The sequence below is a fragment of the Pantherophis guttatus genome, chromosome 1 (genome assembly GCF_059756535.1).
Source record: "Pantherophis guttatus breed Tessera chromosome 1, ASM5975653v1, whole genome shotgun sequence".
Taxonomy (NCBI): Eukaryota; Metazoa; Chordata; class Lepidosauria; order Squamata; family Colubridae; genus Pantherophis; species Pantherophis guttatus.
Genome location: NC_142063.1, coordinates 256795855 through 256823030, shown reverse-complemented (window position 1 = coordinate 256823030; position 27176 = coordinate 256795855). Strand labels below are relative to the sequence as shown.

At 38.8% G+C, this 27176-nt stretch overlaps 1 protein-coding gene across 1 annotated transcript in view; it reads right to left on the bottom strand.

The window, feature by feature from the left end:
- Positions 1 to 20732, bottom strand: part of LOC117666270 (ectonucleotide pyrophosphatase/phosphodiesterase family member 1-like) — a 50744-nt gene extending 30012 nt beyond the window's left edge. The window contains exons 1-6 of the mRNA XM_034418823.3: positions 20429 to 20732; positions 7109 to 7181; positions 5173 to 5289; positions 3398 to 3523; positions 1526 to 1586; positions 190 to 287 (exon numbers count right to left, since the gene is read on the bottom strand). Of these exons, the coding sequence (XP_034274714.1) occupies positions 190 to 287; positions 1526 to 1586; positions 3398 to 3523; positions 5173 to 5289; positions 7109 to 7181; positions 20429 to 20614 (661 nt within the window). The 5' untranslated portion in view covers positions 20615 to 20732. The remainder of the gene's footprint in view (positions 1 to 189; positions 288 to 1525; positions 1587 to 3397; positions 3524 to 5172; positions 5290 to 7108; positions 7182 to 20428) is intronic.
- Positions 20733 to 27176: the final 6444 nt, after the last annotated feature.

The following is a 27176-nucleotide window of genomic DNA, read 5'->3' as shown; positions in this document are numbered from 1 at the left end:
AAAAGAATTGCTGAATTCAAGCAGGACTTCAGCAAGCTCATTCTTGGGTCTTGAATCACTGCTGCCCATGAAATATCCAAGTCTTATTTGGAGTTTACAAAGGATATGAAGAGCTATGAAAGGGAACACCATTTAATTCTTTTTCCCCCTTATTATCTCTGCTTGCTATTGCTCAGAGTAGGTACTCACTTAATTTGCTAATAACAGGAAGAAGTTTGCCCCAAGTTTGCAAATATTCAGCTCGGAATCCATCCAAAGAAAATAGTAACACTGGAGGTTTTGTAAATCTGAGTTGGAAACATAAGGACAGTTAAGGTAAGCATCTGATCATTATTTGTTTATTTTCTACATGCTATAGATTTAAGGCCTCTTCCACCATGTGACCATAAGCATGTGGCAGAAGAAAGGATGAAAGGAAAACCACAACAAAACTCGCTATTCTTCTACATCAGCTGTCTTCAGCCTGATGCCCTCTAAAACCTGAACCTCAGCTGCCATAACAATGGGAGCTGCAGGAGTTAAAAACCACATTTTTTATAAACTCTAAGCTGGGAAAGCTACAGTAACAAAGGCTTTGCCAATCTACACAACATTCTACCTGAGAGGGAGGAAGTAAGCTTCTTTATGTAAAGCAAGTATCTTTCATCAGATCTTCCCCACAAACATGAACAGTGGGGAAAGAAGAAGCTATAACAGCAATTACGGGGATGAAAAATATAATGTAAATTCGTGCACACGGAGGTAATGTCCTTGCCTGATTTACATGGAGGTAAATCAGGGAAGGGTAGGTAGTCCTTGGTTAACAATGGCAACTGGACTGGAATTTCCATCACTAAGCAACATGGTCACAAAGTGTGACATCACATGACTGCACCATTTAGTGGCAGCAATTCTGGCACTTCCGGTTGACATTATTAAGTGGATCACATGACATTGTAAAGTGTGATATCATCACATGGTCACCGTTTGCAACTCCCTGCTGATTTTCCCATTGTCTTTGCTTTTGGGAAGCTGGCAATGAAAGTAGCAAAGAGCAATCATGTGATCCAGGGGTGGGTTCTACCTACTTTACTACCGGTTCGCAATGGGGCCGCATGACATCGGGGTCGGTGGGCGGACCCTCCCGCCGGTTTTACTACCGGTTCTATAGAACCAGTGTGAACCGGGGGCAACCCACCACTGATGTGATCACAGGACGCTGCGATGTCACAATTGTGAGCTGGTTGCCAAGTGCCTGGATTGCAATCACGCAAGTGTCATGATGCTGAACTTTTGAGGACTAGTTATATGTACCCTTGTTCAGCACCATCATAAGTTCAAACAATTGCTGAATGAATGGAAGACCACCAGTTACAGGAATAAATTCGTATTTTTTTTTAAAAAAAAAATACTTTTTATTAAAGATTTGGTTTTGGGGTGAACTATTTTTCATCAAGATTCTTGCAAGAGACGTTTTGATACCACATCATCATCCTCTCTCCACTGATTTTTAGAAAGTTGCAAAATCCATCTTAAATTTCCTTACCCTTCTGGACACTGGTTTTCACTGATGTCTTCGCATTTCTCTTCAAGCCAACTTGTCTTTCCTTGTTTGTTTGTTTGTTTAAAAAAAGAAGTTTATTACATTATTTTGTTTTTCAAAAGAGTAAAACCTATTTGATACTTTATTAATTGCGTAGTTAGGAAACTATTACGTTTATGTTATTTCTTAACCTCCTGCTAATTTCACATATATCATGAGATTTCCAAGCCTTTTTTAATCACAAGCCAAATGGGCATTGCAGCTCTAAAACTATTTTTGGATCTCAGGTTTGATATCACTATAGTTACATATGACATCTACAATAAAAAGGTCATTAGGTGTAGCCATTTGTATTTTTGTTTTGTTTTTTAAAGAAAAAGCTATAATATTTAAAATGGTTATCTCAAATTGGTGGTCTCTATTGCTTGTTAATGCAGAAAAGCTACACAGGTGCTGTCTTTAGAATTTACTCCATCCACTGGCCCTCTAATAAAAATATGCTGCCAAGCCACTGTCTTTTCCTTAGCCCAGGTCCGATCTGAGACAGAACATGAGAAAACTAACTGGAGAATGAGATACAAGGGAGCAAACATGAGAGGAGAAAGGACTTAGCTCCCATTTCCTAAATTCCACATCTGATGCTCCCATTTAAATGCTTCTCCTTCCTCCTCCTCCTCCTCCGCTAGGAAAGAAGAGGAGCATGGCTGACTATACTGAAGCTTGCCGTGTTCTTAGAAAGGAAGGTCAGGACTGTGAAAATGATTTAAACAATTCCCTTGATTAAAGGAGCTTTGGATTGAAGATTTAGGATATTTCTGGACTTAGAGTGAATGGCAAATGGCAAATTGATATCCCACAGAGAATGCACACATCCTTGAGAAGCACCCATCATTTCTGAGGGCAAGTTTATTCCACTTGTTAATTGTTCTCACTGTTAGAAAGTTTCTCCTTAATTCATGGGTGCTTCTCTCCTTGATTAGTTTTCATCCATTGTTTCTTGTCCTGCCCTCTGGTGCTTTGGAAAATAAGTTGACCCCACCTTCTTTTTGTGGCAGCCCCTCAAATACTGGAATACTGCTATCATGTCCCCCTAGTCCTTATTTTCTCTAGACTAGCCAAACCCAAATTCTGCAACCGTCAGAGGACAAGCAGAAGCAGTATGCTCCGTCCCATATTTGGGCAGACCAGGTTGCCCTGATAAAAAACACTTAGTCAGAGACAAGCTTACTATGTATGAACTATCAGAGCAGATGCTTACTATATATGGAGTCAGCAACAAAACATTATCCCTTAGCTTAAAAACCAAATGCTTGCTATGGCACATAAAATAAGATACCAGTTAACTCAGCTCCCACTGAAATCAGCCAGTTTCTGGTCACACTGTAACCAACTTATCCCAATAATTTCAAGAGCCTTGGTAGTACAGTGGCCTAAAGCACCCTGTTATTAAGAACAGCTGCCTGCAATTACTGCAGGCTCGAATCTCACCAAGGCTCAAGGTTGACTCAGCCTTCCATCCTTTCTAAGGTAGGTAAATTGAAGACCCAGTTGTGGGGGCAATAAGCTGACTTTGTATAAATATACAAAAGAATGAAGGCTATTGCTTAGCGCATTGTAAGCCGCCCTGAGTCTCTGGAGAAGGGCAGCATATAAATCAAATTAAAATAATAATAATAATTTCAATAGATTCTGAGTTTGAATAGACCCTGACCTGTGCTTTCTTTAGAAAAGAATGTTTAAAGCAGTCTTTTAAATCATAGCTCTTGACCTAGAAACTAACTCAAAATCCTTGAAAAAGTAGAATAAACAGTAAGTAGAATAAACAGTCCAATGCACTGCTGCTATTGGAAGAAAGAAGCAAACAGGGAGTTTTACCTTGGCAAACAGAGTCGTAATTGACGCAACAATTATTATTTTTCACACAATCATCCGAGCAGGAACAATGATATTCTGGCCGGTTCTTCTCACCACATCGAAATTTGGTGCAGGTCCATATCTGAACTGTAACAGAGAGATACTATTTGAAATTAAACATGTCTGGGCTGGATAAAAATTGTACGTGGAATTGCATGTCAAATTATTACAAGGCTACAAAACAAAAAAGGAAAATTTTCTTTTTGTATCTTCTGCACTCAAGAAAATATTGAGCAAGGAGCCACCAGTCTGGGAGAAGACCTAATGCCATCATTTAAGTTATCCAACCAATTTAAATTCCCAATATTCCTACCAATATATTTCTCCTACTCCCCAATCCATGCACTCTCTCAATATTTTAAACATTGAGTAGAGACCTGAACACGGTGAAAGGGACACGGTGGTTCAGTGGCTAAGATGCTGAGCTTGTTGATCAGAAGGTCGGCAGTTCAGTGGCTCAAATCCCTAGTGCCGCGTAACAGGGTGAGCTCCTGTTACTTGTCCCAGTTTCTGCCAACCTAGCAGTTTGAAAGCACATAAAAAATGCAAGTAGAAATATAGGGATCACTTTGGTGGGAAGATAACAGTGCTCTCTGTGCCTTCGGCATTTAGTCATGTTGGCCACATGACCACGGAGACGTCTTCAGACAGCACTGGCTCTTTGGCTTAGAAACGGAGATGAGCACCGCCCCTAGAGCCAGAAACGACTAGCATGCATGTGCAGGGGAACTTTTACCTTTAGAGACCTTGAATTCATAGGTTCTAAACATCTAAAACAGACCTTCGAATCATTTTGGACTGATCAATGCAGGGGTGAAATGCTCCCGGTTCAGTCCGGATCGCCGATCTGGTAGCGATGGTGGCGGGTGGTTCGGAGAACCGGTAGCAAAAATCCCTGCAGCCCCCCCCCCCCTCATGCCGCACCATCATCAGAGGCTTTTTCTTTTTTTACTTTTAAAAGCATTTTTTCTACAAGCTCTTCTGACGAAAAAATGCTTTTAAAAGTTAAAAAAAAAGCCTCTGATGATTGCACGCCTCAGCTGGGATTGTCAGAGGCTTTTCAAAGCATTTTTTTCTGCAACCTCTTGGCCGAAGGTTGATCCCAGCTGAGTTGCCTGATCGGCAGAGAGGTATTTTTTAAAAAGCCTCTCTGACGATCCCAGCTGAGTTGCCTGATCGGCAGAGAGGCTTTTCAAAACATTAGAAAAAAATGCTTTGAAAAGTTAAAAAAAAAAAAGTTGGCCACGCCCACCCAGTCACATTACCCACCACCACCAAGCCACGCCCACAGAACCAGTAGTAACAAATTTTACATTTCACCCCTGAATCAATGTGGAATTGGAGAGCATATTACTGGCACTGGCACAGAATGGTTTGCCATGGGGTAGAGGTCCTCTCTTCAGAAAATAATGGCCATGGTGGGTATGGCCAGCCATGAAATATTGAATTTATCAGAAGAGAAACTGGTAAGAAAGGTCCATTTCTCCCCCTATAACCCACATCTTCATTCTGACCTCTACTAGGAATATAAAAATCAGGCAAAATATGATTCAATATATTAATTCAATTTGGTTTTCCATCAGTTCTGACTGAATTTATTCAACTGAAACATATGGAAACATACACAATTGAAACAGATAGAAATAATGATTGAAATCCAGAAGCGCAACTCCTTGAAACACTCAGCTGGAATGAAATGAAAGCAATAAAACAAAACTTTAAAAAAAATTGCTTACCAGGTTCCGTACAAGCTTCCTGAAAATCTAAACAGCAGTTTCCAAGTTCAACACATTCCTTGTCGCAGCGGCAGGTTCCAAATGTTCTTTCATAGCAACGACCCTTGCAAGTTTTCACTGAAAATTTTAATATTTACTCAATGTTACATATTGCACACAATATTCTATTTCAGGGTGATTTAGCAGCCACGTGCATGAAAGCATGGATTGCTCTTTTTTTTTTTAATTTGATTTATATGCCGCCCTTCTCCGGAGACTCAGGGCGGCTTACAATGCGTTAAGCAATAGCCTTCATACTTTTGTATATTTATACAAAGTCAGCTTATTGCCCCCACAAACTGGGTCCTCAATTTACCCACCTTAGAAAGGATGGAAGGCTGAGTCGACCTTGAGCCTGGTGAGAATTGAACTCGCAGTAATTGCAGGCAGCTGGATGTTAAATGCTGCCTTAGGAGGCATTAGCCTCCTAGGCCACTCAGGCTCCTCTTTTAGTAACTCCCTTTTTGTTAACCTCCTAAGAAAAGTAAATAGGCATTCTCAGTCTAAAAGAATATAAATGCTATTGAATCTGTCTATGAATATAGATGTGGAAGCAGCATTGGAGGCGTGCACATTGTCTAAATTTCATCGTCAACAAATGGAGACCATATAGACCGGGGGTGTCAAACTCAAGGCCTGCGGGCCAGATCCAGCCTGCAGGGTGCTTAGATCTGGCCCACGGGGCGACCCTGGAAGCAGTGAAGCACCAGCACATGGTGCCTCTGCCAACGCGGCCATCCCGAGCTCCATTTTCACTGGCAGAGGGTTTCAGGAGGCTGTCGCAGGCAAAAAAACAGAGCTCAGAAACATGTTTTCGCTGGCAGAGCAATCGGGCCACCACAGGCAGCCCCGACACAAGTGATGTTGAGCTGGCCATGCCCACCCTGGCCCCCCGAGGTCAAACACAACACTGATGGCTCCCTCAATGAAATAAAGTTTGACACCCCCGATATAGACCTATTAGATCTAAACTTGCCTATTCTCCCCAAAAGGATTAATTGAAGCCTTGTCTTGATTGGTTTGAGTACAGCTTCATTTACTCATTCCTTCTGAATTGTGGGAGGAGGCCGCTTAAACTTAAAATAAGTTTTTTTTTTTAATTTGATTTATATGCCGCCCTTCTCCGGAGACTCAGGGCGGCTTACAATGCGTTAAGCAATAGCCTTCATACTTTTGTATATTTTATACAAAGTCAGCTTATTGCCCCCACAACTGGGTCCTCATTTTACCTACCTTTGAAAGGATGGAAGGCTGAGTCAACCTTTTGCGAGATTAAAAAAACAAGAGAGTAAAGCATTTCCATGGAAAACTTTGATGGTGGTTTAGCAATAGCTCTTCCTTGACCCCATTCAAGGCTGAGTATATTTAGTCATATGTGCAAAATAATGCCATGGACCTGGCATGGGTGCTGTGGGATTTATTTCAAGGATGTATACATAAAAATGTAATTGAAGGTTGTGGTCCTAACATACTTACCAGTGACTTGCATGAGATCAAAATCTCATTTGATTAATTAACTAAGGCTCTTGTTAATTAAATAGTAGTTCAGATAAAAATATTACTAACAGCATTCATAATTTGTATTGTACTGAGTACCTAATGGAAAAGTTTTGACAACTAGGCACATTCGTGTTAAACCAGAGGAAGCCCAGTGAAAAATTCAATTGCCTAAATTACTTTATTCATGCCTGGGTTATCCTTATATATAAATTCTTGCTTTTATGTAGGTGTTTCAAGAAGTAGGATGTACCTTATTTTGGATCTGGTTCAGGTGACAAGCCGTTACTCAGTATGTACAGAGGACCAGTGTGGAATGCTATGAATGTAATCTTTGGGGACGTGGAGATATTTTTAAAACTCATATATTTATTCTTCTATTAGCATTTTTACTACTTACCATCTCTTGTACAGCTAGGTTTCAGTCCAAATATACATCCTAAGATTATTGTAAGCACAATGACGCATAATACCTAGAACAGAAAAGAAAGTTTTCTCAAAAAAAAAAAAGAAAATCTACTACACTAATTATATTCATCAGAACTCACTAAAGCAATGGGTTGATTGGCTGGTAAAAAGATAGCACATTTTTTAAAAGTAAAGTCAACGTAACACAGATAAGTTTACCAAATGTTTATTGCTACAGCTCTGGAAAGATGACATTGAAATATAGTATGGTGTTCTTTGAGACTGTCTATCCATCAAGAATTTGCACAGTAATATATTTCACATTTATTTGTTTGATTTTGTTTTAAAGTGTTTTAAAAGTATTCTTTCCTCTTTGTTTTACTTTTAGTAATTCAGAAAGAAATTCTAAAGAAAAAAATAACCATTATTTTGATTATTGGTTATAATCAGCATATTCTAATAATCTTTTTTTTTCATCCTATTTTCAAAAAAAATTCCACTGTAACTTTATTGTTTCCAAAAGTGATTAAGAAAATAGAGTTTGGTTGAACTAAATGTTTTATAAAAGGCTGCACATTATAAATTGTGAGATGTTTCTTGTGTGGTTCAGCTGTTCTATTCATGAATAGACCACAAGACTTCCATCATGTAGTCTTTTCCTGAACAGCAGCTGTCCAGGCTGCAGGTGGATGATCTCTCAGTCTCTCTTTCATTTGAAAAGGTTTCTCCAGACAAAAACAATCATTGGCTGCTGTTCACTATTGCAGCATTGTCCCTACTTCTTTGGGGACATCTACAGAATCTCACTGAAAGCCCAACTGTATTGGACTTCCATAAAGGAAGGCCAATGATGGAGTTCTCCAATATAATTAGATCAGTGTTTCTTAACTTTCACCGGTATGACTAAGCATAGCTCATAAAATCATCTGCTACAATGTCCTACCTGTCAATGATTACTTCAGCTTCAACCACAACAATACACGAGCACACAATAGATACAAACTTAAAGTGAACCGCTCCAAACTCGACTGCAGAAAATATGACTTCAGTAACAGAGTTGTTAATACCAGACTCTGTGGTCTCATCCCAAAACCCCCAAAACTTTAACCTTAGACTGGCTACTGTTGACTTCACCTCATTCCTAAGAGGTCTGTAAGGGGCAAGCATAAGAGCACCAGCTAGGGATGCCTACCATCCCTGTCCTAATGTTCCCTTTAATTGTATTCATTTTATGTATTCAATTCATGCTTATACTTATATATATTATCTAATATGTACTCGACAAAATAAATAAATAAAATAAATAAAATTTAAAATATTGCAGACTTCAACTTCCAGAATTCTGCAGTCATCTTGCTGGCTATGAAATTCTAGGAGTTGACGTCCACACATAATGGCAAGATTGAGAAACACTGATTTAGAAGATTGCATGATGCATAAGGCTGGCCTAGAGAATACTAGAGAATTATACTTCCGAATGGCAGAGGTCAGCCAAACATTTGCACTTTGAAATCCTCTTTCCAAGCTTTCCTTTCCAAATAATTTCCTTTCCAAATAATTCCCACAACAGTCAAACTATTTACTAAGATTGTATTACTGTATTCTCATCCTTCTTATTACCTATCTCCTCCTACTTATGACTATAATTTTGTTGCTTATATCTTTATGATTTATATTGCTTTATGTAGTTTCTTATTTGCTTATTTGCTTATTTAGTATCCTATGACTATCACTAAGTTTTGAATCTTATGATTCTTGATTAATGTATTTTTATGTACACTGAGAGCTTATCCACCGAAGACAAATTCCTTGTGTGTCCAATCACACTTGGCCAATAAAGAATTCTATAAAGGAATGAGCAAGTCGTTAGAATGATGTCATGTTGGTCCTACAAATAAGACATCTTTTTTTCTTCAAATACACTTCATTAAATATATCAGTTTAATATAGTTTTTGAATCTCTTTTTTCTTCATGTTTTATGTTGAGGAAGGCAGATTATTCGGTATTATCTTAAAATAATTTCTAGTATTGCTAAAAGCTATCATTTAAATCTTACCCTTGAGGGGAAAATAACATGGGTTTTGTTATTTGTTAACTATCATAGTTACTTTGTATTTTAATTTGATTTATTTTCTCTCTTTTAAAATGATGTTCAGATTTATTAGCTATTAACATTCCTAAACTGATAAGCAAGCTGGAGTCTAACTCCAGATAAGAAAAGTTTTTTAGTACAACTTGGGGTCTGGTTTATCTCTTTTCTGAATGCTAAACAACTCATTTTCCTTACAATGACGCCCCTTCTAATGTCAGACCTCATTTTAATGAACATGTGTGATATTATGGGATGCAAATATGTAACATGTTTGACTACATGTAACTGACTTTCTATGCAAAGGGGAGGTTACTTTTATTCCATCCAATCAACTTTCTTCTTGCATTTTCTTTGTGTTAACTATAAAAAGAAGGGAAACATGGGGCTCAAGATTCTCTCTCTTCCTTTTTCTTAGAGAGACCCACTTGATCAGGGTACCCTAATAAACTGCTTTTAAATGATCTTCCGACTCAGTTGCTTATTGGGAAGGTAAACTGAGGCAGAACCTAGAGCCAGATTTGACTTTCACTCTTCAACTAAAATAAGAAACAGATTTGGTATCATTGACTACAAAGAGATTATTCTGAAGGGTGCCAAATATTGAACGGGAATACTACTTTATTTGACTGAATAATAAAGAGGTGGGTTTTTTCCTATGGAGGAAGAATGATGGTGCAGTGGTTTAAAGTGCAGTACTGCAGGCTACTTCTCCTAACTGTCTGCTGCCTGCAATTTGGCAGTTCAAATCTCACCAGGCTCAAGGTTGACTCAGCCTTCCATTCTTCCGAGGTGGGTAAAATGAGGACCCAGATTGTTGGGGGAAATATGCTGACTCTGTAAACCGCTTTACAGCTCTTTACAGTGCTGTAAAGTGATATATAAGTCTAAGTTCTATTGCTATTGCTATTGCTATAAGTAGAAGAATAAAATCTTCCAAAAAGCATAAGCAGAAAATAAAAATACTGGCTCCTCTCTAGCATTCCCATGTGGATAGTGTCATACTACAAATGGGTATGTATTGTTTGCCCCAGTGCAAACTCTGGAGGGAATCATTGTGGTTAGAAAAGAAACAAATGAATCTTTCCCTGCAGTCAGGAAGTCTTGTGGAAAGGACCTTGTTCCCATGGAACTACACTGATTTATGTTCAACAGCAAACCACAGACAGGCTAGTTCACAGCACCGCAAACCTCAGAACATTACAAAAATATTCTCATGTTTACAGCAAGTTGATCAGTGAAGGGCAAATGTGAAAAGATATGGCTAACTGTCAAAGAGGGAAGAAATTAATAGGCAAGGTTAAGGCAAATGGCTTGAGATGGACTATTTCAAAAAAAACAAAACAAATTTTCTGGGATATGCAATTTAATATGGGATTTATGACTACAGTTGAACTTGAACCCAAAATTTCTGTTACTAAACAAGGCAGTTGTTACTCCCATTTTATGACCTCTTTTGCCACAGTTGTCAACTATTGCAGTTGTTAAGTAAATCACCTGATGATTAAGCAAATTTGGCTTTCCACACTGATGTTGATGGTCGGAAGCCAGCTGAGAAGGTTATAAATGATGATCACATGACCCAAGGACCATGCAACCACAATAAATACATGCCAGTTGTCAAGTGCCACAATAAATACATGCCAGTTGCCAAGATCACTTGGCCAGTTGCCAAGTGATCACATGACCATGGGGTTGCTGCAATGGTCAAGAGTGTGAAAAAACAGTCACAAGTCACTTTTTTCAGTGCCGTTGTAACTTTGGTCATTAAACAAATAGTTGTAAACCCGAGGACTACAACTATTTCTAAAATAAACAGCATGAAAAGCTGCTTACAAAAATCCAGTTCTACAGAAGCTTACAATACAGAAGCACCAATGATGTTTCTTGTAAACAGTATTTGAATAACCATTTTCAATAGCGATATAGTATTGCAGAAGTTTCTCTGTGTTCAGAGATGGAAAAGGGGAATTAAATTGAAATAGTTGACCCCTGGTTTCCGTATATCTCCATAAGTCCAAAGAACAGCATCTTATTAACAAAGACTGTTTATATATCTGTTTGAGACTGCATATACAACTATAAATAAAACAGTCTTCAATGGAAGAGATTCGTGCACCTGAATGCACAAAAACCTCTCTTCATGCTATTTATTTACCGTATTTTCCGGCGTATAAGATGACTTTTTAACACATGAAAATCTTCTCAAAAGTCGGGGGTCGTCTTATACGCCGGGTGTCGTTCTCCTGTAACCAGGCAGACCAGCCCGAAAGGCTCTGACGAGCCTTAAATGGCTCTGGCGATCCCAGCTCTGACAATCACTCAGCTGGGATTGCCAGAAACCACGTAAAAGGAAAAAAGTTTTTTCCCTTTTACTCTGACGATCCCAGCTCTGACGATCCCAGCTGAGTTCCCTGCAACTCAGCTGGGATGGCCAGAGCCATTTAAAAGGGAAGTTTTCCTCCTCCAGCTTGCTTACCTCAGCTGCTAGTCGCAACGCTTGCCTTGCTTTGCTTGCCTGAATCTATTCAGGCAAGCAAGCAACTCCCTGCCTGCAATCAAGCAAGGAGTTAGTTGTGGACTTCAACTCCCAGAATTCCTCAGCCAGCAAAACAAAGCTGGCTGAGGAATTCTGGGAGTTGAAGTCTACAAGTCTTAAAGTTGCCAAGGTTGGAGACCCCTGTTCTATTGGGTAAGTTTTTTCCCCCTTTGGGAGCTTTAAAAAAAATAGTCAATTGGGGGTTTTTTAGTTGTTCTTTTTTAGACCTAGCTATTTAAAGTTTAGGAAGTTTTAAATTTAGCTTTCATATAAAAATAAAAATAAAATAAAACAAAACAATATTTGTGCAGCTTTCTGAGATTTAGTGTGTTTCTGTAGTGTTTCACTCCAACTACACAAACACACAAAATCTCACAAAGCTGTATGTGGAATTTGGTGTGTGTAAAGTGTGAAAGTTGGTTTTTTGGACTTTTTGTGGCTGTGTGAGGTTCCTGCTTGTTGCAGGGGCCATTTTGGGTCTAGCACAGCTGCTTTTACATTGTGGGTGAGCCAGTTGTGTTGTGTTGTGTGTGTTTAGAGTGTGAAAGTTTTTTGGGGGGGCTTTTTGTGGCTGTGAGGTTCCTGCTTGTTACAGGGGCCATTTTGGGTCTAGCACAGCTGCTTTTACATTGTAGGTGAGCCAGTTGATGTTTTTTAATTTTTATTTGGTGTGCATTGGAAGAGGGGCAGTCTTATATGGCGAATATAGCCCAAACCCTATATTTTAACAGGAAAAGTTGGGGGTCGTCTTATACGCCCAGTCGTCTTATACGCCAGAAAATACGGTACTCTTATTTACTTCCAAGATTTTCATTGCCACTTCAGAGTAAATTATTTTCCACGAAGACTTTTGAGCTGTGATTGTACTCTACAATAAGCAAATATGAATTTAGTTATATTTGCAAAATACAAAAAATACAAAAATTCCTAATGCATCTTTTATTATAAATCAATACATTTGGATAAGATAAGGATTTCTGGAAAAGAAAATCTCAAAAACTCGATCTGCAGATCTAAAATAGCTTGAAATTAAATTTCATTGATAACTGTGGAATTTTATTCCAGGTAAAAGTGGTGTAAATCAATTATACCACAATTCTGACTGAAGTTCTTTTTTAGCCCAATGCCATTCTCACTATATTTGTTTTCCTGCCAGGAAGAAAACTGAGGCTGTGATTCCAGCAGCAGGTACTTAAGAGCAGGGAGTGGAGTGGAACATTCTGCTCTTAATTGTAGTGGAAGATGACAGTTCATCATCAGTAGTACTGGAGAAAGAATAATTTGCAAGTTACGCTGGGTTTTATAGAGAGAATGGTGAGAGGCCCCATCCAGTCCTTTGCTTTGTGCAGCAAACGATCTTGCAACATTCCTGTGGTTGAAAAAGCCTCAGTGGGAAAAGTAAACAAAAGAAAACAGTAACCCAAACATTTAGAAAAACTAGATTTAACCAGGAAATGCTGGAGCTGCATTAAAGAAGAATTACAAAATACAGATTTACTTAATTAATTTATAGGCTATCCATCTCATGTGCATGACTTGTGGTAGCTAGCCATTAAAATAGAGTAAAAACAATGAAAAATTAAAAACAAAAGAAATAACATTCTTCTAAAAACAGCAGATCCTGAAGATGAAACTCAAATACTTTGGCCACCTATTGAGAAGGAAGAACTCACTGTAGAATAGCCTAATGCTGGGGAAGACTGAGGGTAAAAGAAGAACTGGACGACAGAGAATGAGGTGGATGGAGTCACTGAAGCAGTAGGCGTGAGCTAAAATGGATTCCAGAGGATGGTAGAGGACAGGAAGACCTGGAGGAACATTGTCCATGAGGTCGCAATGAGTCGGACACGACTTCGCAACTAACAACAACAAACAGCAGAAAACAGCAGTCAAGAACACTCACCAATTCAATACAAAACAGGCTCACTCATACTGACAGGCCTCGGGCTTGATGGAAAAGCCCAGTTTTTAATGTCTTGCTGTGTCAGTTGACATTAGAGCATTAGACTAGGCTAGGGCAACTGAAACTTTGTGACATAGATAAATTTACAAATAAAAAACACATATAAAAGATAATTATGCCTTTGAGTTATATGCAAATCCCACAGTTTTCTTTCTGGTATCTCTCATTTCTATTAGTGAATTTTAACTGTGCTGCTTCCTACTGAGGCAGTGAAGACCACAAAAGGAATCAAATTGACACCCAATTAAGCTGTTTTTTTAAAAAACCCAACAATATTTTCTCTCCCTTCCTCCCGCTCTCTCTCTCTCTCATTTTTAGATGAAAACAAATATAAAATAAAAAATAAACTATCTTCCTCAGAATAATCCTTGTTCACTGCTACTCAGCTTCTACAGTTTGTCTTGTAATCTATCTGAGTGCTATCACAAACTTTTTGGCTCCATTCTTTTTCTCTTCCTCCAAGCTAATGTGGAAAAAAAAACGGTGAAGGAAAAAGAAGTCAAGCAGAACATAGCAGTCAAAGTGGAAAAATATCAGAGTTTTTTCAACAGCCTCCATGGAGATTTAGGTTAGTATAATGATTCTACGTTTCAGAAATCATTCAGACTATCAATAAAATTAGTGAATATTTAGATCCTAATCTGCGATATAAGGATATTTGCAATCCTTATATAGACCACAGCTGCGATATAAGGATATTTGCAAGAGGGATCTAAAGGCCTTGGGAATGGACATTAATGACTGGGAAACCTTGACCTCTGATCGTTCAGCTTGGAGGCTAAAAACGCAGCATGGCCTTCTCCAATTTGAAGAGACACTTGTTCGGCAGGCTGAGGCAAAGAGGCAGTCCTGGTACCAGCGAAATCTGGGGGCTGGGCAGGAGACAGAATGTATCTGTCCTCAGTGTGGAAGGGATTGCCACTCTAGAATTGGCCTTTTTAGTCACATCAAATGCTGTTTCAGGACCTCTCTCCAGAGCACAATACCATAGTCTTTTGAGACTGAAGGTTGCCAATGATGAATCTTGTTTTTAGACCTTGAACTCTTGTAGCTATTAATTGATACATAAGAACCTTCCCACCATTTGAATTCATTCAAGGCTGTTTCGGTCTTGAACTACATGTCATTATGTTTTTCTTCTGAAGTTTTATGTCTTCCCTGAATTATTACTCATTTCTAAAGAATGTCATATAAACAGAATTAAAAATATACATCAACTAGCTTGGTTCAGATGACATAGTACAGAAATCTATGGTTATAAGCCATACTTATCTTTAGGACAAATCAATGGGTGTGAACAGGGGTGGGTTCTAAATTTTTTTTACTACCGGTTCTGTGGGCGTGGCTTATTTTGTGGGCGTGGTTTGATGGTCATGTGACAATTCTTTAGGATTTAGCAGAGGTACTGGTCTACCAGGCTTTTAACTGCTTGCAGAGCTGTACCGGTCTACCCATTTGTTTTTGGAGCGTCCTGGTCTACCCATTTGTTTTTCAAGTGTCCTGGTCTACCCATTCATTCTTGGAGCGTCTACACATTTGTTTTTGGAGGCACCAGTCTACCACCACACTGCCTTTTAACACTGATCAGCTGTAGGGCGGCCCTTTGAAGCCCCGCAGCAAGAGTTTAAAAAGTTTTTTTTCCTTCTAGCCATCAGCTGGGACTCGGGAGGCAGCGAATAGATTGGGGATGGGGCCAAATAAAAGGTAAGAATAAAGTGGGCAGGGCAGGAGGGCCAAGCTCCCGAACAAAGAGAACCAGTTCGGTGATGTCATATCGTCATCGCTACTGGCTCGGCGGAACCAGGCGGAACCCACCACTGGGTGTGAATATGCCAATGGAACACATGTCTTCTTCCTCTTCCACTACCATCCAAATCTCTTAGAAGGTTGCTTAGTTAACTTGAGGTATGCAAGTGCAGGAGAAAGTCCTGTTTCTATGAACCAAAGTAACTAGACAGATGTGGCCTAAAGGAAGCCTAACATTGCACTGTGTCTCAAATATTATTGTGATTACTGAAGCATTCCTGAATGACTGATGATTTCCACCAACGTCCCCTACATTCCCTATTGTCAGGAAACAATATGAAGTGCTATATATGTTTCAATAATCTTCTATTCAGGTAGTCCTTGACTTACAAACATTCATTTAGTGACCATTTGACGTTACAGCGGCATTAAAAAAGTCACATGACTGGTTTTGACACAACCGTTGCAGCATCCCCGTGATCACATGATCAAAATTCAGTTGCTTGACAACTAGCATGTATTTATGAAGATGTCCTGGAGTCATGTGGTAACTTTTTGCATCCCTCTGACAAGCAAAGCCAATTTACATAACAACCGTGTTACTAACGTAACAACTGCAGTGATTCACTTAACAAATGTGGCAAGAAAGGTCATAAAATGAGGCAAAAGTCACTTAACTCTCTTCTTGGCAATGGAAATTTTGGCCTCAATTGTAACCATAAGTAAAGGACTATTTATACTGAACAAGAATGGAGTTTGCAGAAATACAATCAGAGGATGCGTGGAATGCATACTGTATATGTAGGACCAGATGAAGATTACTGAGCTCAGTACAAAAGTGTATATAACTTAAGCAAATGCACTTAATTAGAGAGTTTCATATGGCTGAAAATTTGTACCAGACCGGCCTATATGAGCCAATCTTCTAAAGGGAAGATTCTGTGCCACAAATAAGAGCTCTGGGTTTCTTTGGTACTCAATTGTAAAGCAACTTCTGTCCTGAGGCAAATTTAAATTGCTCCCAGTGGTCATGCTGTCAATGTTCGAAAGGATATGCTGACATTAGAGAATGAACTCAAGAAAAAAAAGGTCATGCAATTGCAAAAGTGAAAAGTGTGTGTGAATGGGGTGGCGGGGCAGGGGGTGAGGAGTTGGAGACTTTACATCCGATTTTGATAGGATTCAAGACCATAGACAAATCTAGGCATTCTAAGCCTAACTCAAATGTAAATTCCTGTGTTCAAAATTTCAGGTATATTTTCATGGCACTGGAAAGCAAACAGAGAAAAAATAACAAATGAATATGTATGAACGATTGCTGAGATTCTTAAGAAGCAGAGTGTTCTGCTAAAGTTACAAAAGTGTTGTTTTTTAAAAAATTGTTTATATGCTTGCTGCTCTATCCTGTGCTTGGCAAGGCATTTAATTGAATAAATCAAGTTGCCTATTTCTAAGACATCGCCGCCTTAAACAGATTTTAAAATAGTGTAGTAATTAACCCATTCTAATTTTATGTTTCTTTCCTTCACACAGCCATAGTCAGGCCCTTTACAAAGATCACAATACCTCATAACATTTCAGTTTGTTGAGATGTTTGAATCAAGTACCATAATTGTTCGTTACTACACAGAAGGAAACCAGTTGAGATAGAGAAATTTTACCATGAACAAACTTTGAGGCCCACTACCTTATTTCCCCCAAAATAAGACATTCCCTGATAATAAGCCCAATCGGGCTTTTGAGTGTATGGCAATAAGACCAAACACTTATTTCAGGGTTCAAAGAAATATAAGACAGGGTCTTATTTTCGGGAAAACACAGTAGAAAGGTAGGCTCAGTAGTAGGCTCAGACAGGATGAAACCACAATACAGTACTCGTGGAACAGAAACAGCCAAACCAGCAATAACTCTAATGACATATTGAGAAACTCACAGATGGGAGATAGGAAGCGAAGAGCTTTTTTTAGTTCTTTCTATTATTTTTAATTTCCACGTGGGTATTGTTCTCGCTGACAGGTATCAGCCCTATTCATTAGGCTTACTTTTGTGGTGTAATTATGGGTGTGCTTTTAATTGACCCAGGCTTAGAATTGGAAAAGCATTCAGGACATTTGAGCTGTGAAGAACACTACTTGAAAGAAATCAAAATCTCTGCTTGATACCAGTAAGTTCCCTTTCCAAAGCAATCTTCTGAAGACCCCCCAGGCAGATACATTTGGGAAGATTGAGCCACTTTGTTAGTCAGCAACAGAAGTATTATAGCATTTACCCAGCCACCGATTTCTTAGTGTGACAAGATCTTAATTATAAAGGCAACCTCCCTGGTTGCTCTCCATTTGGTTTAAATCCTTTAGACAATACCTGGGATCAAAGCTTGAGCCTTGTTTGCAAATTAAAAGATTAAGGAAAACTAAAATGATTTACTGCCCCATTCTCCTAATTCTGGGATGATGATACTTTCCCCAATTTTTTTTTTAAGCAGAAAGTTAATCTTAAAAGAATATCCTCTCTAGAACAATATTGACTGCAGCTGGGCTGGTTTTTTGACTCAAAAAAATGTCAGATGGATAGGTCAGATAGATTTTCCTCCACGATCCCACATCTGTTCCAAAGAAGACAAGCGCTCAACCCATAACATGAGGGTGGGTCAGAAAAGTCCTGCAAAAGGGCAGACATAAGGAATGCAGATTTGAAATATGACAGGGGAGAGCAAGTGCATCTGCAGAATGAGGTCATATTAATTTTCTTAATTCAATTATTTATACATTCTCTTTATTTCATCCCGAATTGTGGTGATAAATCCATAATATAGCTCATCTTCAGACCAAAGAAGTTAAAGTAAAGGACACATAGACAAAATCTGTCCTACTGCATTACTTAATCTGAAGCAGCTGTTCTTCTAGTACTGAAGTTGTAAAACCAGCAATAGGATAATCCCAATTAAATGTGAATTAGAAAGATGAAAAATTCAATTTCTTAACTACAAAGTACAAGTACCAAAAGGCAATTAAAGTGTAATTGGCACTGGAAAATACGAGCCTGTTAGATCCAACATATAGCGTGCATTTTTGTTTGTTTTATGTATTTTAGAAACTGCACCTCTCCCTTACAGATTTAACTCTGGGTGGTATACAAATAAAATGTTAAAAACTGAACATAAAATAAAATTAAAATAGAAGCAAAAATAGTAGAATTCAAACATAAAAGGTAATTAAAAGGCAGGGAAGGAGCCTTCAGGGCACAAACAAGACCCACAGGAGTCATATGTTCCTTTTTGAACCCCAAATGAACTGGTAGATTCAAGTCTTCAGATATTTTTGAAAGGTCAAGAGAATGGGGGCCCACCTCACCTTTAGAGAAAGTATATTCCAAAGGGCATAATGTGTATAATGTAGGCTTCTTCAAGTGATGCCCCACCCCAATGGCCATTCTCATTGGGAATTCTGGCTCCAGAAGAGACTTCTCCATCCAAGATTCACTTGCTTGTCTCAACAAGGGATATGTTTAAAATAGTTCATGCAATGCTACCTCTTGGACATTATTCAGGACATGATTAAGGATGGTATATATAATACTTTGCACCCGAGAGACCAAATCATTGAGTTTGTTTGAACCCTTCCCTAACTAGACCCTTTACTGTTTCTGTCATCCACGTACAGTAGTTCTTCTGGAGAAGCTGATACGGAAGGAATTGCACTCTGCACATCGATGTTTCTCAACCCTTTTTCTTCCTTCTTTTAAAAATTATGGTGGAACCCCAAAACAGTTTATGTTCGTATAGGTTATATTTATCAATATTTACCATATGAAAAATTAAAAAAACAATGCATTCACTGCACTTCTGCTTCTCACAATAGTGTGATGGGATTTTAATACTGTTATTATTTTTCAGCATATGCTGGTAAATGATTTTTTTTTTCCCTGGAACCCTGAAAGAAGCTTTCATGAAATCCTGAGAGAAGTCAACACTACAGTCCACACTCCTAGGACTGCACCTTAAGAAACACTGCTGTACATGTTTAGAAGCCTGTTTCTATGTATTATTTACGGTTACAAATGTTTTTAAGAAGAAATCAAGGTACCAAAACCCCATCTGATGAAATCAACGGTCTTGGTCCCCAGAGATAGAAAATAACTTGCCCAAGGCCCAGAAAACTTTGTAGTTCCTAAAGTCAGAGGTGTCTATAATCACATCACAGATCAACTTTCAGTGACCTGGCCTCTTCCAGATTTGTTTCATTACCTGGGGAAAGTTTCTACTATAAACAGGAAGGTATCAAAGGGCACAGCAACAAGAGAGTTGCTTTAAGTTTACACACAAACCAGACTGTTGTGATTACCGCTGAGTCCCAACAGCGATCCAAGGGAATCAGACAGCATATTTCCTGCCAATCCTACCCAAAGAATTGGACCTTCTCCACGCAAAATGTTTCTCCGTGCACTTTCCTTGAAAAGCCCGGGTAGCTTTCTGTTGCCAACCAATTGGGCCAAAAAAAATAAAAAAATAAAAAAGAGCCTGAGTGGCACAGCAGACTAATGCAGACTAATGTTACTGTTAAAGGTAGTATTTAGCTTCCAGCTGTCTGCAATTACTGCGAGTTCAATTCTCACCAGGCTCAAGGTTGACTCAGCCTTCCATCCTTTCTAAGGTAGGTAAAATGAGGACCCGGTTTGTGGGGGCAATAAGCTGACTTTGTATAAAATATACGGAAGTATGAAGGCTATTGCTTAACGCCTTGTAAGCCGCCCTGAGTCTCTGGAGAAGGGCGGCATATAAATAAAAAAAAAAAACTCCTTAAGCAAATTTGGTCGATTCCGCATCCTTTTCAACCCCCACCTTTCCCTTCTCTGGCCTCAGAGAAGCCCGCAGCCAGCTCATCCTGAAGTGGGTCACTTGGAAGCCGGCTAGCCTTCCAAGTGGAATCCAAAAGCTTCCCTCCTTTCGGGTCTTCCGAAAGCGCGCAGCTTCCTTACCAGGGAGAGGACTTTGTAAGAGGGGTCCTTGTTTTTCCCTTTGAGCACCCCCGCCGTGGCCGCTTTCTCCGGCTCCTCCGACACCTCCAGAGCCGGCAGCATGGGCACCGCGGCTGAACTTGGCGGCTCTGCCCCGTCGGGGCGGAAGCTTTTCCCTTGGCCGTTAGCAGCGCCTTCGCTCGCCATCGTCCCCGCCGCGCCTCGACTCGATTGGACTGGATCTCCGCCTGCCGCAACCTCGGTTTAATAAACTGCTGTGATCCCACCTCTTCTGCTTCGGACTTTTGAAGACTCCGGATGCTTTGGTTTCCCGCCTTGGTTCTGCCCTCCCCGCCCACCCCACCCTACCCGCGCTCTCGGGGGATTTAGTGGGTTCCCATTTGCTTTGGCAGGCGGGCGTCTTCTCCAATGGGATGGGGGTGGGTGAGAAGAGACAAGCTGTCCCTTTGCAAGAAACCGAATAGATGCGGCATCCTTAGAGTTACCAGCATTTTTACTAGAATTATTGTAGCATAGTTAGAAGGGGTAATCGCCTGACTGGAATATTAGAGGCTTAGCCGGAAGGTGTTTGGGGTTGTTTACGCGCGGGGTTGAAGGTCCAGCATTTCCCCTGTAATATTGTGTGTGTGGAGAGAGGAGAAGAGTGGAGGGAAAGTCGGGAGAGCAGCCGCCTTATTTACACAAATTTTCCAGAAGGCAAAGTCATCGCTTCATGGTCTAGACTGAAATGAAATCTATTTTTCTGGAGGCTCACGAATGCTTAGTACTAATGGCTCGCTGTCTTGGCAGTTCAAACATGAAATTTAAGCACCCACCCCCTTCAACTTTTTTTGCTATAATCCTTTGGCCGGTTGAAGTAAAAAAAAAATCCTCTGAAATCAGCTGTATGGATAAGGTCAGGCTCTCCTTTAGTTATAGGCAGGCATTGCCCAAGATGGTTTGCGTGGGTGTAGGTTTTCCTCTTCTAATTTTATTTACTTCTTTGTAGACACAGAGCTGGAATCGTGTTCTGCTACTTCACTGCATTTTGTGTTATTCTCTCTCCTCCTTTTTCTAGATACAGTTGCCTAGCAATTGAACTCCTACAAGCTCAATTGTTTCTCAATCCATTCATGTTGAATTGTAATCATTTTACATTCAGCAAGCCGAATTGTTATATTTATTAATTAGATGTGTAGGAAGTTAGCACACACCCCTCTCCTGGAAGAGTGAAATATTTTAGGAAATATGAAAAAGGCAGAATATTATATTTCCCTGGGATAAGCATGTTTGGAATCTTCCTGCCCCCACCCTTTGTCAATGGGCCATTAAGGCCTGGGCCAGTCTATTCTACATAACAAAGATCTACCTCCTTCAGGCAGAGCCATAATAGGAATTGCCAAAGATAGGATTAGCCCTCTACACAATAGCAGCAGAAACTCACCACATGTGACCTGGGAACCACATGTGACCATCAGCCAGCAAGGCCCCCACCCCCTGGGAGTCTGACAACCAATCAGGATACTCTTTCGGGGCCCCAAGAAATGCAGAGCCAGAGAGAGCATAAAAACCCGAAGATTTACTGTATCAGCCCCTTTTCTGTTCAGGAACTCAAGCCATGTGATTCTGTCCACCATTAAATCATCTTTCCAAGCAGTCTCCATGTTTCCAGTGTCTTTTTCCCCACTTGGAGCAGAACCTAGAAGGATGTTTCTTCCAACAGATGCGGTACTCCACTGCTACCCAAAATACTCTTTGGTTCACATGCACCAGCCCTATAAATACAGTCATGGTAAAGAGAGATAAACACAAAACCAACTAATTACATGACCGTCGGTAAGGCTGATAGCATCAGCCCATCTCCTATAAAGCTCTCTGAAATAACTCAATTTTTAATAGCCTGCAGACAACCATTAAATCGATAAACCTAATATTAGAGTGGAAGCAAATCAAATTTTGTGGGAGGCTCTGCTATTAAAAAAAATGACTTGTGCAGGTTGGAAATGCTTAATATTTGCATGACAGAACATCAAGTTGTACCTAGGGCCAAAGACCAGACTGATAATAACAATATTTTTTTAAAAAAAATCCTGGATAAAAGCAATGGGAAATCACTTCCATATTATTTTTAGAAAGATTGTGACTACTTCACTTGTCCGTAATCAAGTCCTTCCTGAAGTAGATATCTTTATATTTAAGCTGAGGTCTGAAATATCTTCACTGAAATGCAAGCTTTTACTTGTTTATAACCACAAGGCTGAAGATGGATATAATTTTGGTTTCTTCCATAGGCACCAACATTGTTTCAGGCACTTTTACATTTAAAAGCATTAAATTGCACTAAAGTGTCTAATTTGTTTTTTTAATTTTTTTAATTAATAATACAAAATTAAAAAAACATTGGACATAGATATGACATCACTAGTTCCAAACATCTTCCGTCACTTTACAGTAATATTAGTACTCATATAAACATATAGTTCTTAAGCTTTGTTCACTATTTAAGCATAATATGATATGATATTAATACTTTTCCCCTTATTTCTGTATATTTATTTATCTCTTAAATATACATTTATCTATAACAACATCTATATTTTTGTTCTAACACTATACATTTGTCTTGGCTACCCTCTTGTTATCTATCCAATCATAAAATTGTTCCCAGATTTTATAGTACTTAGTTTCGCTTTTATCCTTGAGTTCCAAAGTGAGTCTGTCCATTTCTGCGCAGTTAAAGATTTTCAGTAATGTTTCCTCTTCAGTTGGAATATCTTTCCATTTTTGAGCGAAGGCTATTCGTGCCGCTGTGAGTATATGCAGTAATAAATAATTTGTATCTTTCTTATATTTTCTTTCTATAATTCCCAATAAGAAAAATTCCAGTTTGACCTCTATATCTATTAGCAAAATTTCTTCCAGCCAGTTCTTTAGTAAATTCCAAAATTTTTGCATCTTTGGGCATTCCCACCACATGTGGTAGTAATTCCCAAGGGTCTCTCCACACTTCCAGCATATCGAGGATTTCCCCTTATTCATTCGTGCTAATCTTTGGGGGGGGGAGTGCCACCTATAGAACATTTTATAGAGGTTTTCCTTGTAGGAAATTGCTAGTGTGATTTTTAAATTTAAAGTGTCTAATTCTTTATGTGTTAGCATTAGATGCACATTGCCATTTGTGCTATGCTTTACTAAATGACATGGAATGGACCAGTGGAGCACATTTAACAAACAAGATTTTTCTACAGTACAGAAAAAAAATCTCCCTGCAGCACCCCAGTAGTATTTGTCAGCCCTCACAGAGTTGGAAGGGCTGTTGAAAGTGAATGATCTTGTTACATTGGCATACCTTTGTTTTGACTCTCTCTACCAGTGGTTTTCTCCTACAGGAGAGATGTAAATACAGTTTTCCAGAGTATTGGCATCTTTTTTAAAACGTATTTTTAGCTAACATCCTGTTCACTCTTCCTCTATTTTTAAGTCACCTACAGTGTTATTTTCAGAAATGCATTTTACTTGAACTTCTTTCCCAAAGGTACTAAAAACAATGAAAGGAGAAAATATTTGTCTATGGCTGAAACTCTCTACACTTTTGCAGATATTTCTAATGCCAGACATTTGGATTGTAGCTAATACGATTTGTTTTAGTTTTGGTATGTTGCAAAATGACATTCCTGGATGTCCTGGATGAATATGCAGAATGTAAAGCTTCTTGAGTCGATACTGTCCAAAAATGTTCAGCATTCCAAACATACATTAAAGATAACAAAAAAAGCTTTCATTTTATAAATTGTTAATACTAGTTTACTATTGGCTTTGATGTTTTTACAGACATGGAATGGGGTTTTGCTCATGTTTACTTATCTGGAAGTAAGGTCTTTTAAACACTTTTAAACTTGTTACTCCATACGTTTATTTCTCTATAAGTAGCACTGAGCACTGAAAAATTTGCTTGTGATGGGAGCACAGATTTATGTTTCTCTCTCTCTCTCTCTCTCCCTATCAATTGGAGATGATGAATAACATTAGGGATAGAGGTTGGAAATTTCTTAGTGGACAGTGGAATGATAAAAATGGATACAACAGCATCGTGTATGAGATTTTGTAGGGATTTCTGGATTTTTTATTAAAAAAACAGATCTTTGTTTCAAAGTGGTTTACTTTTTAAGCTTGTTTCAGGTTTACATGACAATGTTCATGTGTCAATTTTCAGCCATCTACCAGTGAAATTTGGCAATATGGAGTTTGGGGGTGTGTGTGTAATAGAATAATGTTGTTGGTGGAGTCTGAGTTGAAATGTTGCAAGTATTTAGGTCACCAAATCCGAAGAAAGAAAAATGGAAGAAAGGGAAACTTAAAGTGAGGGCAGATTTTTTAAGGCATGTGAAGAATGCCTTAATGGAGGCTTCTTTTGCCACTGAGTTTTTGGCATTTGTAACATAACTTTAATATTCTTATACTTTATAGAGGGAGGAACTGGAGAAAAAAACTAGGAAAAAAAAGGAAATAGGAAAGGAAGGAAAACCTTAAGGAGGTACCCTAAATCTGTTTTTGGGTTTGTTTATTTTTGAAGCAAGCATCTTTCCTGGATGGAACTCTTCTGCATAATTATATGCCGTGTAATATTTGCAACTTGAAGCAGATTTCCTCAGTCTAGTAGTCTCCAGATAATGAGGGGATTCAAGATTATGGGACTTGTAGTCCAACACATTTGTTGAGTGCTAAGTAGGGAAGACAGAACTGAGAATAATACACAAAGAAATATTGTTTTTTTTCTCAAGGACCTTTGCGATTATGTATCGTTGAACTTTTAAAGCATTAATTAAACTTTTTTTTTTAAGTGTATGTGCACTATGGATTTATTGTCCAAAAGGGGGCTTGATGGGTGAACTCTTGTTGTTCATGCAAACAATAACATTGGCGGCATAGACTGCAATATAAATTCAATAAATAAATAAATTAAACATGACTGTTTCAACTCTACAAATGGTCTTTGAAGACAATCATACTCATAAAATGAAGCTGAGGAAATTAAATATGACCATTTAAATTAGACTATCCCAGTCCTCCAGCTCATTTTGGTTATAAAAACCAAAGGTTTTTACCAATAGCCTCCCACCGGCCAATTCACTCCCACAGAGAGGGGCTCCTCCAGGTGCCATCGGCCAAACAATGTCAGCTGGCGACCCCCAGGGGGAGAGCCTTCTCTGTGGGGGCTCCTGCCCTCTGGAACGAATTGCCCCCCAAGATGCGGAGGATTCCCAACTTACGCACCTTCCGCCAGGCCCTCAAGACGCTTTTATTCCAACAAGCCGGGTTGGCCTAATTTTTAAATTTTAATCGTTAACTTTTAAATGTCCAAAACGGGTAGTTTTATTTTAATTAGATATGGGCCAAATCATTTAATATTTCTTAAATTGTTTTTTAAATTTTATATCTGTGTGTTTTATTTTGGCTGTAATCGCCCTGAGTCCTTCTGGGAGAAGGGCGGTATATAAATTAAATAAATAAATAAATAAATAAATAAATAAATAAATAAATAAATAAATAAATAAATAAATAAATAAATAAATAATTAATACTATCCAGCAGGAGAATTATAAAAGATGTTGTGTGGTTTACAGGCTATTATGGATCAATTGCAATATTAGAAAGATAAATATGGAGAATATAGCAACCTACATTCCAGCTATGTGACAGAGACAAAAACAAACCTCTGTACTTTCTGTGTTCTCGGCTTTTAACCTTTATTTAATAACTGTAAATTCTAATGCTTTTCATATTTTTAGATTTATGCTTTTATGCCACTGTAAGCTTCTGAGACTCACTTTGGATAGTGAACGTATGGCATATAAATTTAATAAATAAACAAACAAATCTGGCATGCCCAGGATAAAATGGTTGCCCAAGGCAGAACTAGCTGTAGAAGGGGAGAAATGTGCCAGGCATTTCAGCCAAACAGAATTGAGATTGCTGCTAGAATTGAACAAAATGCTGGAGACTGTTCACTCCAAAGGACTTACGAAGGCTCAATTGAAGCTGGAAAACTTGGGTGGGAGTGCATTTGCAATGGGCCTGGAGTGGAAGACAATATTCTTTCTTGAACTCAGGAAGTGTTGGGAGGCCCGTACTAGGCAATGGGCCAAACAGAAAGCATGGGTCTGCTCAGAGGCAAAGAAACTTCTTTGCTCTACTCTAGTTTGGTATAAACCAAGATATAGTCAGAATGACTCAATCACCAAATCCAACCAGCATTATGAGATCAAAAAGAGAAAAGAAACTAATACTGTGTAGGTGAAAAGTGAATGTATAGAGTATGGTTGTCCAACTATTTGGCTTGCCTGGGCCACATTGAGTGAAGAGGGATTGGCTTGGGCTGCATATAAAATATATAATATAGTTAATCTATATAAATCATATAATAATATTTACAATCTTGTGGTGTCGCATTACTGGCTGTGCAGGGCTGCATGTGGCCTATGGGCCATGGATTGAACATGCCTGATATAGTGTCCTCAGTTAAAAAGTATTTGGCATTTACTTCAATATTCAATTTACTTTCAATATTTAATTGATTTTAGGGATAAACATACTAGGGAACTAACTTAAATTCAGGAATAATATAAATTTAATACGAAGCTTTCTTTTCAAGATCACCGAAGATACCATCCAAAAGAACTAGGATTTCCTAAGATACAGTTATTGTAATTGAAACCTCTATAAACAGTTGGAAATAGTACCATGAGAAATATTAATTTTTCCACTGTAT